General features: G+C 39.9%; 1 protein-coding gene across 15 annotated transcripts in view; it reads left to right on the top strand.

The window, feature by feature from the left end:
- eif4g3a (eukaryotic translation initiation factor 4 gamma, 3a) overlaps nucleotides 1-12,833 on the top strand; it is a 68,523-nt gene that overhangs the window by 7,196 nt on the left and 48,494 nt on the right. For 12 of the 15 annotated variants that reach the window (XM_026167118.1, XM_026167115.1, XM_026167108.1 and 9 more), the window contains exons 2-3: nucleotides 5,967-6,039; nucleotides 11,196-11,360. In XM_026167118.1, coding sequence (XP_026022903.1) covers nucleotides 5,967-6,039; nucleotides 11,196-11,360 — 238 coding nt within the window. The remainder of the gene's footprint in view (nucleotides 1-5,966; nucleotides 6,040-11,195; nucleotides 11,361-12,833) is intronic. The other 3 variants (XM_026167121.1, XM_026167116.1, XM_026167120.1) reach the window with 2 other exon arrangements.

Genomic DNA, 12,833 nt, shown 5'->3' with positions numbered 1-12,833 from the left:
TGTAAAGCTTTAATTTTAAGAGCAAGTTAATGAAAATTCACCCTTGAGACCAAAACCATTTTTTATACCAGGTTGTAAACATGCTTATTTTTGCCCCAACTGGCCATTCAAGGAACTGCATTTTTTAAAGGTACATTGTGTAATGACTGACTCGTCAGTAAATATAAATAACTCTTTCTCCACCAGCATTACGTCAGTCCTCAGAAAGTGTCATGAGAACTAAGTGCTTTTAGTTGGTCAAATTCATAGTTGGTTGTAACTTACCTAATGTAAGTCTTTGAAAGGCATTATTTCTCATATAGGCACTCTGTTAGAAACCTAGCTTTTATATAAATGATGGTTAGCGCTACTGAGAGATGCTACACACTCATGATAGCCATTTGTCAATGGCAGTCCCACCTAAAAGCCCAATCACAGAGTAATTTTCTTGACTACTGTAATGCACTGTTTTTTGGAGTCAGCCAACGATCTCTTGCTCGTCTTCAGCTCATTCAAAATGCTGCTGCCCGCCTCTTAACTGGTACCCACAGCTATGAACATGTAACACCTATCCTGTCTTCTCTTCATTGGCTTCCTGTTCATCACAGAATTAATTTCAAAGTCCTAACACTGGTTTATAAATGCCTTAATGGTCTTGCTCCCCCATACCTTTCCAAGTTACTTCAGCCTTATATTCCTTCACGGACCCTCAGATCAGCTGACCAGCTGCTGTTGGTTGTCCCAAAATCAAGGCTTAAACGTAGAGGAGAACGAGCCTTTTCAGTTATGGCCCCAAAACTTTGGAATACGCTGCCTTTAAATATTAGACGGGCATCTTCGTTTCCTGTTTTTAAAATGCTTTCGAAAACACACCTTTTTTGGATAGCGTTCAGACTGGCTTGAGTTGATATGGTTTTTATGGGTTTTATTATGTTTTATGTGAGTGTTAGTGGTTGTATCTTGTGTTTTACCCTGTGTTACTGTACAGCACTTTGGGCAAACCTTTTGTTTTTAAACGTGCTATATAAATAAACTGGATTTGGATTTCACATCTTTTCATTTGGTGGTTGGTCACCAGTGGTCATTTTAAGCTTGGTAAGAAGCATCGCCCTTTATTGTATATACCATTCACTCATGGTTCAGTGAGTGGTATCAGTACCTCCAATTAGTTGTCTCTTTAAAGTTAAAGAAAGTTTTGCCTTATGTGCATTTGGTAGTTGCTGATGCATGTTACTGAATGTCAGTCACCTTCTCTTTATGCCCATTACCTCCCTCGCTTGCTACCTGCTACCACATAAATGTGATGTTTTGCTGAATAAAACTTGAAACTAGCTGACAAGAACAAAGGTAAAATTAAAATTTTATTGAGGTCACAAATAAAGGCAACCAACTGCCATTTTCTCATAGACTTATTTACTTTATTTTTAAACTAGATGAGCTTCTGGCCATTGGAAAAGAATGCATGTTTTAATGGTAGATCTGCATTGGCTTCACTTTTTTCCAGGCACGTTATGCTTTGTCCGTCTGTTTTGTTTTTCTCACAGTTTGTGGCTAGAAGTGGGAACTTTCCTGCCCGTTAATTTAAAATTTGTATCTTTATAAAGAAATACAATTTGTGTTTTAGAGATCCACAACCATAGCTGCTTAAGATATGGTTTGTTACAGTTGAATCCAAAAACCTACCACCTATTGTTCATACTGTAGTGAAAGAGCAGTCTCAGCAACAGCAGTGAGAGCTTTGTGAGCTTCGCTTTTATCCAACTGTGTGTGTGTGTGTGTGTGTGTGTGTGTGTGTGTGTGTGTGTGTGTGTGTGTGTGTGTGTGTGTGTGTGTGTGTGTGTGTGTGTGTGTGTGTGTGTGTGTGTGTGTGTGTGTGTGCCAGCAGGGAGGAGGGTTTGTATCTGCACCATCTGGGTCGTCTCCACTTGCTTCCTGTATGTCCACTTTGAGAAGGTACAGGAAGTACTCTGAAATTTGCAGGTAGTCTACGTCATTCAGACGAGCCTGTAGGACTATCATGTAATTTAACATTTTTGCCCAGCAGAATTTCCATGATGTTTATCAGTCATTGCACCACTCTCATTTCCATTAGACCCTCTCTTGCTTCTTTGTTTTGGATACTTGTCGCGATTTCTTGAAGTTGTTAACTTTATAGCTCTGATTCATTCATTTATTCAGGATTAGTTTTTTTGAGCCATATCATCCTCCTGATCAGACGTTTACTATGTGTAAAGCTGTATCTCCTCCTGTCTTCCCCTCTCTGCCTCTCGCACATTCAGCACTTAAGTGGCTTTCCAGTAAGCTAATGATGAAGCAGGGACCGCTGCAGCTTTTCCTTCTTAAATGAAGCTTATAGGTCACTGGAGGGGTCGAGGACAGGGAGTAGTGTTTGATGCTACTTTGGGATCTCAACACGAAAGATGTGTCTGTCTGTTTTAGACCAAAAATGTACCTCCCAATATAAGAAACTACACTTTCTTTTTTCCTTTTTCAGAATGAGCAACTTTTACGGCAAATGTTACTATCTCGTTATCGGTTTGTGATTATATATCCTCAAATATTTCTTGAATTTGTCCATGGGTCAAATGTGAATCCCCCCCCTTCTGATCAGCTTGATGTTATAGGTTATATTTCAGCAGCACTGGCACTCTCATTTTTGAACTGTAAGCCTTTAGATTGACATTGTGCTTGGCCTCCTTCCCAAAGCAGACAATTAATGGAGATTAAAAAAAAAGGCTAATGTCTAATTAGTGCAGTCATCTACTGATATGGTTATGCCTGATGCACACAGTAGAGCATGATTGCAAAGTGTCTGCATCCATCTGGTTGCTCGACCACCCGCATGGAGAGCTTGACATGAATGATGCACGATCACCTTGATATACCGCTGCAGTATTAATTTTCTTCTACAGACTCAATAAACTTAAAATAAACCGCAAGAACTTTTAATATGGAAGGAAAACTAAGAATGTGTGAAACCACCATCATTTCTAGTTGCAGATCTAGTTGGAGGGCAGCTCAAGAGTTGGCAGTTCGTCTTGTAATCGGAAGGTTGCCGGGTCGAGCCCCGGCTCTGACAGTCTCGGTCATTGTGTCCTTGGGCAAGACACTTCACCCGTTGCCTACTGGTGGTGGTCAGAGGGCCCGGTGGCGCCAGTGTCCGGCAGCCTCGCCTCTGTCAGTGCGCCCCAGGGCGGCTGTGGCTACAATGTAGCTTGCCATCACCAGTGTGTGAATGTGTGTGAATGGGTGGATGACTGAATGTAGTGTAAAGTCCATAGGGACTAAGTAAAGCGCTATACAAATACAGGCCATTTACAATTTACAGATATAGAATTTGGCAAAACCAAAAAGTTGGCCAGTTCTCTGATTAAATAAGTGTAATGGAGTATAATAATCAAACGCTCAAATTTACTCAAAACATAACAATTAAAAAGTGATCAAGCTTAAGAAATGACTAATGTTTTCCCAGCAGCAGGAAAACAGCATTTATTTATGTGTTGCCTTTCACAGAAAGAAGAGCTTTGCAGAAAGCAATTAAATGTTTTTAATTTGCATATTATCTTAAAAGAAAATGTATAAAATAAAAGCAGAATGAAATATACCATGGAAAACTTACTTTAAACTTATTATGAAGCAAACATGTAACAGGGTTAAGAGTAGCAGAATTAAAAGACCAAAGTATATATTTCATAAAAACTTGTGTGGCACAAAGCATGTTACAGAAAGGTATATCTTGGACTGACTGGCTGCAGGTGATTTCCTTCTCAGACAACAGAAATCTGCGTGCTGCCTTTGAGCCGTTTAAATAGTGACTCATTCTTAGAATTTGGCGACTGTGGTCGAAAGCTTAGACCTGCCAGTTTTTGGTTAGTTTTTTTTTTCTTTCTTACCAGGTGTATCTGCCTCGTCTTCCCCAGTTGTCTTTTTGTCCCTCCTTAGAAGGGTTTGGAATTAAAAGCTGCTTCCAAATTGTCTCTCAGGCTTGATGGTTTCCAACCTCATCAACTCCTTTTATCACTGCTGGCATGGCAATACTGGCAGATGAATTAATAACGTCAAACCTTTGCACACCTGAGTCACACATAATCTTTTCTACATTGTGGTCAGACTTGGAAAATCATACAGTTGCACTGACAGAAATCTTGAATCTGAAAGCAAACAATGTTGTAAGAAATGTGGCGTCACTGTTTTCAAATTTCCTTCTGGCTGTAATAGCGACATTCTTTAGATGCAGTTGATTGAAGATTTAGAAATGGCATTTGTGTCAGTCTATGACTGACACAAATGCCAACAAAAAAAGTGTTTGTTGGAGTAGTTAACACTAGGAAGCTTGGTTACCAGCCTATATTCATGAACTGTATGGGTGTGATGTAAAGACACTTCTAAGTTTAAAATCTCAACACAAAGGGAGGTTAAAAAAGAGTAACTTTGAACTAATTTTTTACTATTGCAACTTAGAAAATATTGATGTTAGTCACATTTCCTAGAACACTGAGTAATATCATTAAAAATGTAAGGACAAAAGATTCAGTTTCTGAGTATGGTGGTATAAAACGAAGAGATGCTCACGGGAGAAGCGTGACATATTTGCTTAAAAGCACTTTGTTTCATTTTCTGTGTATAGTTCGTATTTTTCGCCTACTTTCGAATGCTGCATTTCTTGGATGTTGCTTTTCTAGTTATCATGTGTAGTCTGCAAATCATTGAAGAAACCTGTCATGTGGGAAATGTTTGCTGTCTGGCTCTCAAAGCACCAATAAAAAGAAGGTGAAAACTGTAAATGCCATCTTCCACGTAGTTTTTGTACTCTTCCTCACATAGACTGTCAAATCATTGTGATGGGACTGAGCTTCTAATTACTCCTAACATCTTTGTATGTGTGTAGTGTGGGTGGGTGTGGGATTTTTTTTTGTCTTCTTTTTTTTTTTTGTCTTCCTTCTCCAAATTCCTCGGTAATGAAACTGATAATGCTTCCTGCTGTGCTTCCGTGTTTTGATTCGCAGCCTTCTCTTTAAATAATTCTTTTCACTCTGTCTTATCTCGTTACGAGTAGCAGTGCTGGCAGGGGTCCCAGAGAGATGACGGGCCCTGCAGGCAAGAGCAGGACTAAGGAAGGGAGTTTAGGGCAAAGGGAGGTGTGATTTGGGTGAAAGGAAGAAAGCCAGACGTTCGGTTTCCCTTAAATCATGTGATCAGCAGTGTGTGAGCCTGTCTGTCGCACACAACTGCCTGAGCAGGTTACTAAACACAGGCCTTCCCTTTTCTGTATGGATTTTACACATTCCCCCTTTTATCTCTTCTAACATCTCAGTGATGTCTTCATTTATTATATCTTTCTTAAGCTTTAAAGAAAGTGATCAAATACTCTGGTTTCACTGCAAACAATTATTAAACCCTCGAGTGTTATAGATTTTCTTTTGTGCTATGTTGTAGTTTTTGTTTAACCTCTTATTCTTCACACAGCTGAAGGTGAAGGGAATTAATATTACCGTAAATGTATTTTGCGCTGTGCTGCCAAATAGTTGTTTCAGTCCTCACTCTTGTGCTCCAGCTGCCCCCCAGCCTGAAGTAGCACAGAAATCCATTTCAGATTTTCCCTTTAACTCTTGCAAAATGGTGAAGGTACATAGTGTACTCTCAGAGATGGGGCATTTTAGGCGGGGTTTGTATGGTTGGAGGGGGGGGGGGGATCCTTGAAATTGAGCTACAGGACATGGGGTCTGAGGGAAGCCCTCTGATGATCTGAATGTATTTAATTAAATTAAACTGCAGAACATTTTTCAGTGGATTTGTGGTTTTTTTGTTGTTTTTTTAACTCTTAAACATAACAGATCAGTTCTCTTTGCATGCTTTAATCAGCCATATTTAGACTCAGCAACACATCTTCTAAAATATGACAGGAATCTTACTTGTCTGTGACCTAGCAGGATGCCAGTTTTTATCTCCTGTTGCTTGAAGAACTTCCCTTAACATCCTCTTTCCAGAATCCCACGGGTTCAGCCATCACTGGACGAACGAATCTTCCCTACACAGCCTGGAGTCGCTGCAGTCTACAGCGTGAGTCACTGCATGCAGCCCCTCTTTTCAGACACTGTTACATTCATATCCACCTGTATATACTGTATGCTGCAGTGCATATGCAGGAAGGTTACACTTTAAGTAAAAACACACACTGAAGACTCTGATTTGTTGTACTGACTTTATGCTTTTGCACACACTTTTATTATGGTCACATAAGTCACACAAATTATTGCTTATTTTAATTTGGTTACTGAATTTAATGCGGTTGTGTACAACCATTCATTCATGAAGGTAAAACCTGAAAACATATAATAATTTTTTTGTAATATGGAATTATGTCATTCTATTTGTTATGTATTATGTCATTGTAATTTTGTGGTGTAGTGGTTAACACATGGAGGAGACGCAAAACCCGGCCTCAAAGCTCACAAGCTGCTATACTACTAGGATTGTGTCAAATTAACATGTGGATGCCTCTGCTATTGTGACCGCTTGGGGAAATAAAGGAACAGCTGAAAATACCATTATGTATCATAGTTGATAAGAGAAAATAATCATTCCATTCTGCTGATGTCAGTATGTTTTCATAAAAAATATTCTGTATTTGGTATTTATTGCCAAATTTTGGTGCCTTTAACCAGTGAGCTAGAAGAAGCAAACTGATGGCTGACCTCCTGGCCCCTCTGTGTGTTTTTACCAAAATGCTGTTTTCCTAGGTTTACACACCAACATTGGTATGGGTTGTTGGGAGTTTAAATCTGAAGCTTTACAGTTAACCCCGAAAACTAGTAAAATGTTCCAGGTATGTATTACAGGAAGAGAAAGACTTCCTGCTGACTCGGCACTCCTCTTTGCCTGTGAAATTAAAGTGAAAGTATTTAATATGTGCGGTAGCAAAAAAAGGGGGAAAAAAGATACTTAAAATTAAGGATGGACAGATCCAGAATTTTCCAGTTGCTGTACAATGTTGTTATCATGGCCTCAGCTCAATACCAGAGTTATTCACAGCCCAGTACCGCATTATTCAAGTTACTTGTACTAGTTGGCGTTTTTTCAGCTCGGTGTAAGAGCAGTAGGCTGCTTCATACTCCTGTCTTACAGTTGTACTCGTTTTTCCTCTTCCTGATGTCACTCTGTTTCACTTTGAGTGCAGAATGGAGCTGAATTCCTGTCGAACTGACAAGAACATGTCATACTAAAAACGTTCCAAAATGGACATAACATGAATGAGAGTCAGAAAGACAGACAGAGATAGCATTCCTCTCCTTGTTGTGTGAGCTTTGCAGTCATGTCCACTTACACGGCCTCAGTTTGCAGTTAAGTACAAAAGTGGAAAAGTTTTGTAAACACATGAAGAAAATCTGTTGCTGCTGCAGGCGTGAAGAACCTCCACACTGCTGCCTTTTGCTGTTAGCATCCTCATACTATTTATCTCCCAGCTTTATGTGGCACAGTAAACAATTTAAAGTTAAATTGAGTAGATTGGCTTGTTGTTACCCAAAGCTGTTCAGTAGGTTAATTTACCTGTCAGTTTGTCATTTTATAATGATGGTGCTACAACATTGCACAACATTATTTGTAGCAATAACAAAGAGAAGGCTTTATGCTGAAACGCAGCAGCAATTTCGTCAGCATGGTGACTGTAAACACTTTCTAACCAGAAATCTTTTTTACTCGTTTCGATGTTAAGAGTGCCAAAGACTATAATGGTGGAGATCCTGTTTGCTGTCAGTCCAGTGTTTGACATTAGGATTGTATGAAACTGGGCAATAATAATACAAACTGTGCAAACATGCATGTGTGCTTGTAATTTAAAAGAGCACATACGTGTAAGGAAATTCTTTTGTGATCAGATCTCAGCAGGCCTGATCTGCAGATTGGTTCCCTCAGGGTACCTCTGCCATTTACTGACTCCTTCAGGAATTAATTAACATTTTCTTCATCATATCTTTGTCATGATAATATTTACATAATTTGTAGTGCGTTTCTGTTGTCACATGCCTGGAGCATAAACATATGAGTTAGGAGGATTTGGTAGACAATTAGATTTGCCTGAACTTTAGAGGCTGCGTATTGCCTGGTAGTCGGTGACCAGCCACACCTACTGTGCCTCTCTAAAGACAAAATAAGCCCAGCGTAGCAATCTTAATGAGGCGAGCAGTTAGCAGAAAGAACAGAAACTGTGCCTATTGTGACACACCTTGTGAATGAACAGAATAGGAATAGTTTTTTTTGGTTTTCAGCTTAGATAAGAATGATGATTTTCCAAGTCTCCCTTTTTGTTTTTCATTGTGTTTCTGTTTTCAGTTTAATTTTTGTAAAATGTTAAACAGAAACACAAGTCACCAAAATACACCAACATCAGTGATAGAGTTGATGCATTAGGTATCTGAGATTTAAAAAAAATATCATATTATCTTGCATCTAGCATTGTGTATTAAAAAGTTCTTAAAAGTCACTTCTGTGGGTAGATTACTGGAGAATGTGGAGGAATCTAACTTTCATTCATATCAAGATATTTGATCTGTCGGTTCTTTCACAGAAAAAGAAAATAATAATTTGTTTCACAGATTTCAGATTTTGAAGCTCTTTCTTTGAGTTCTCTTTTAATTTGGTTGTTCTATAAACATGAAAGAAGAACATGATCACAGTCTGAATGCCACAAGATTGTATGGCGTGCACTTGTGCGCTTAACATTACCAGTATTGCTCTTGCTGAGCCAGATGGAGGACTGGGTCAAAACTTGGCCTCTTGCACTTGATGGAGGTGTATTATATCATTATGAGCAGCAGAGTTGCCAGTGCTCTGACCAGGACTACCTGCCCTGCTGTCAACAACCTTTATTGTACTTACAGTACAATTTTATTTTACTTTCACCTGTCCGCTCACCTCTTGCCCCCCTCGCCCACATACTCAGTGAAACAGAGAAAACCCAGGAAGATTAGCGTGACCACAAATATCAGCAAAAAGCATTTTTGCTAGCCCTGCTCGATTCTACTAGAAATATAATCAATATGTGGTGAGCAGCGATTAGATTTGTTTGAGCGCTTTCTGAACTATTCAAGGCAAAACCAAACCACCTGTGCCTGTTGTGCAACACCTTGTGAATAAACAGAATAAAATTTTCTTTTTCCTTTTTTTTCTTCTTTTTTTTGGAAAATGCTTGAAAAATACTGCAGATCCAGGAGCAAGTGCTAGGCTGAAAATAGACAAAGAACTAATGTATAAAAATCAGCAGTGTTCGCTTGTTGCAGGCTGCAGGGTTTTGAATGTTTTTCTATGTTGTCGCATGATCTAGTCACATGACTGTTATGTCAAAACCAATTAATCAGCCTGATATTGATTTAACAATTTATATAAAGATAGTAGCCATTATAAAACGTGATGCTTTTCCCCCCCTGTAATTAATTCAGCTAAATATTGATGTCTCACATAGACTCAGTTTATCATTGATTTTTACATCATGCACTCATGCAGTTTTTAACATTGGATTTTCTTGAACTGTAAATATAATTCAACAGAAAATGGATCAATAAAAAGTGATCTGAACCAAACTTTGGCACAGCCGGGCAGGGAGTGAATTTAGGATTTTTTGGGTGGGGCAGCTAAGTGTAATGGTACATGCGTTGAATTTAAAACTCAAGACAGTGTGTCATCAATTAGAGAATCACTGTAAAAAACAAATGTGGCTCGATTATTCTTTCATCTCAATCTTGTTTTCATAAACTTTGAAAGCCGAAATGATCGCTGAAAATCAAATTTGATTAATCGCAGCACCCTCAAATAGATGTTAACGGATATTTAATGAAAGGAGGGCACATAAACAGGGTAGATAACAAAAAAGGGTTGTTGTTTTTTAACCTTTTGATTTATTAGGGGAAAATGTGTCTATTTTTACAGGGTCTGGCATTTAACAGTACGCTAGAATTGACCTTTTTTTCTGACACCACACTGAAGATGTTTCCTGCCCTGATAACATTTCTGAATTGTGGAAGGTACAGTAAGCAGCTGCACATTAGACGAGGAAATGCTGTGTGCTTGGAGATGGGCTGTTCAGCTGTGAGCTTTGTTTATTCTTTGCAACCTGACAACACTGAAAACATTGGAGGCTTTATGAGATTTTTCAAGCTCTCAAAGTTTTTGGGGGGGTTAAAACTGCAACAATGATGACACTGGTGGAAATAAACGGCACTCGTTGCATGAAGCTGTTGCTCTGTATGGTGATAGTGGGGTTTACTCAGCCGCTCTTTCTTCTCTTCCCCCTCATGTACAGCCCCCATACAGTTGCTTACCTCCCCTCCCCCATCCCATCACACTGTATGTCCTCAGAGTCAGTCACTTGCCTGAAGCAATGCAGGCTCCTCCCCTGGTAACAGCAGCTAGATTAGTTGCTTTATCCCAGGTCATCTGAGGGAAGTGGGCCACACAGTGGAGATGCAGAGATACTATAGAGACTGTGCAGAGTATTGGCTATAAAGGTTACAAACATTTGAAGTTGAGAGTTTGTAATTTTAGTAGCAGAGTTTTTAAATCTCTCAACATAGAAAAGCAGCCCTTGTTAGAGGAGAAAAAAAGAGAAGAGGGAGGCTTGCCTAGCTTTCCATTTCCCCTCCTTGTCTGCTTACTGATTTCTTCCTGCAGTATCCTGTCTCATTCCCTGGTGTTTTCAGGCCTGCTGCAGCAACAAGCAGCACCTGCAGTGGGGCCAGCCCATAGCTACAGCTGCCAAGGCCCATCCTGCCACACCACAGAGAGCTGAATAAAAAATCTCAGCTTTGTCTGATACTGCTCACCGCCGGTACCCACCCTGAACCTTTCCCTGTGGCTCAAGCCTGTTTGACATGACTCACTTCTATCTGTTGCACAGAATATTCTCTATCTATCACAGATTATTTGACCCAGTTTTGCCATATGAGGCCCAGACATACTTGCACAGCAGGCTACAGAAGAGGCCGCAGTCGAGTTTTTAGCAAAGTGCAGCAGCCTTCAGCAGCCATGCATGTTTGAAGGTCTTCACCTCTGCATAAATACAGGGGCTAATCCTGCTGCTTGAGCGCTTAATTTACATCCCTCAGCAGGAGGGAGGACTAATGACCTGTGGAGCCCCGCCACTGCTGTTCCTCCTCTGCACCAGCCTGGCATAATATATCATTTTGTTTAAATCTTTAATTTTACTGCTTCATTTCATACAGGTGTCCAGGCATGGTCCTTCTTACCCTGCTCACGACATCACAAAGGGACACACTAATTTGCCGGGCACCCCGCCTGGTCATGCCCATTCCCCGGCGCTCTCTCAGGTATCAGTACCCACAGCTTCCCCATATCGCTACCCTAAGGGCTGGGAGGCAGGCGGAGGGGTGAGTTTGTCACTGTGACCGCCGTCATCCTCTCTGCATTTTCATGTTTATTGTGAAACGGGTTCAGTGTGTCCACATAGAACAACTATATTTCCACATTTGATGTGTGTTAAATTGTATTTATTTATTTTTTTTATACCTGTAGACACCCTGTATTAGTTTTGGTAATGTTGCCTACACACTACCCTTTGTTCTTTTGTTCTCCTTTCTTACGTCAGCCTTCATTTTCATGTTTGTCACTTCTCTAATTTCACAACATTTCTAATGCAGCGCTAAGTCATGTGTGCATGAGTGTCTTCTTTTAATGAAATTCACATGATTACATGATGAACACCGCCACAAAATCTAAGAGAGCAGGTCTTGCGCACTGCTGCCTATAGGAAAACATCCATCCACTGTTTTCTACACACAGTACCTGCTTAATCTTGACAAGGGTTAGCAACCTCAGCATGGATCTGGCAAAAGGGAGATAAACAGTCCGGCCTGTTGATTTTTCCAGTCTCCTATAGGGCTTATGCGTACTTAGAAAGAATGTTTACTTGACCTGTAAGATTTTGTGAGAGAATTAGAACACAAACTCAACCTTATTATGAGAGTATTATTAAGTTATGTTGGATTAATTCACAGTTTTATACTGATAATTATGTTTAGAAGCTTAAATATTAGTTATTTGACATTTTGTCCCACTGGTCAAGTAAGCAGTATAAAAAGCAGTTCTATAAAATATTTGATTGGTGTTGGGGGCTTGTTAAAGCGGATGTATTGTCCTAATTTCCAGCTCTATCTGTAGAGTAGATGCATTATTTGACAGGATTTATCTTATGGCGAACCTTAGTTCAGCTCCTCAATTCACCTTTTGTTTGAAAGCAGTTTTAGCTCCATCCCCTTTAAGCAAACTGTATTTTAATTGGCTGCCCAACACAAACAAAAGGTTTAAAAAGCTGGTGGGTGAGGCGAGATTAAGGGCATACCTTATGTCAGGGGTGTCAAACTCCAGGCCTCGAGGGCCGGTGTCCTGCAGGTTTTAGATCTCACCCTGGGTCAACACACCTGAAACAAATGATTAGTTCATTACCAGGCCTCTGCAGAACTTCAAAACATGTTGAGGAGGTAATTTAGTGATTTAAATCAGCTGTGTTGGATCAAGGACACATCTAAAACCTGCAGGACATCGGCCCTCGAGGCTTGGAGTTCGACACCTGTGCCTTATGTGGATCGCATCGTTTGACACTTTGGTCAGTACTCTATTTGTATGACAGGAAGGAAAACAAAAAGCAAATAAATCCCCTTTAAATCGAGATATGCATGTGTGTATGAATCCATATATGCCATGATCACAGTAGACATACTGTGACCGATTTTATATTTGAGATTTAGGCATGGGATAAATATTGGGTAGAAATCCAGCAAGGACGCTTTCCTCTCTGTCTGTAACTACAGTAAAATCCTAACCCGTTTGATGGAGATTGGGTG

This window comes from Astatotilapia calliptera, chromosome 5, assembly GCF_900246225.1.
Source record: "Astatotilapia calliptera chromosome 5, fAstCal1.2, whole genome shotgun sequence".
Classification (NCBI taxonomy): domain Eukaryota; kingdom Metazoa; phylum Chordata; class Actinopteri; order Cichliformes; family Cichlidae; genus Astatotilapia; species Astatotilapia calliptera.
This window is presented reverse-complemented; position numbering and strand designations above follow the sequence as displayed.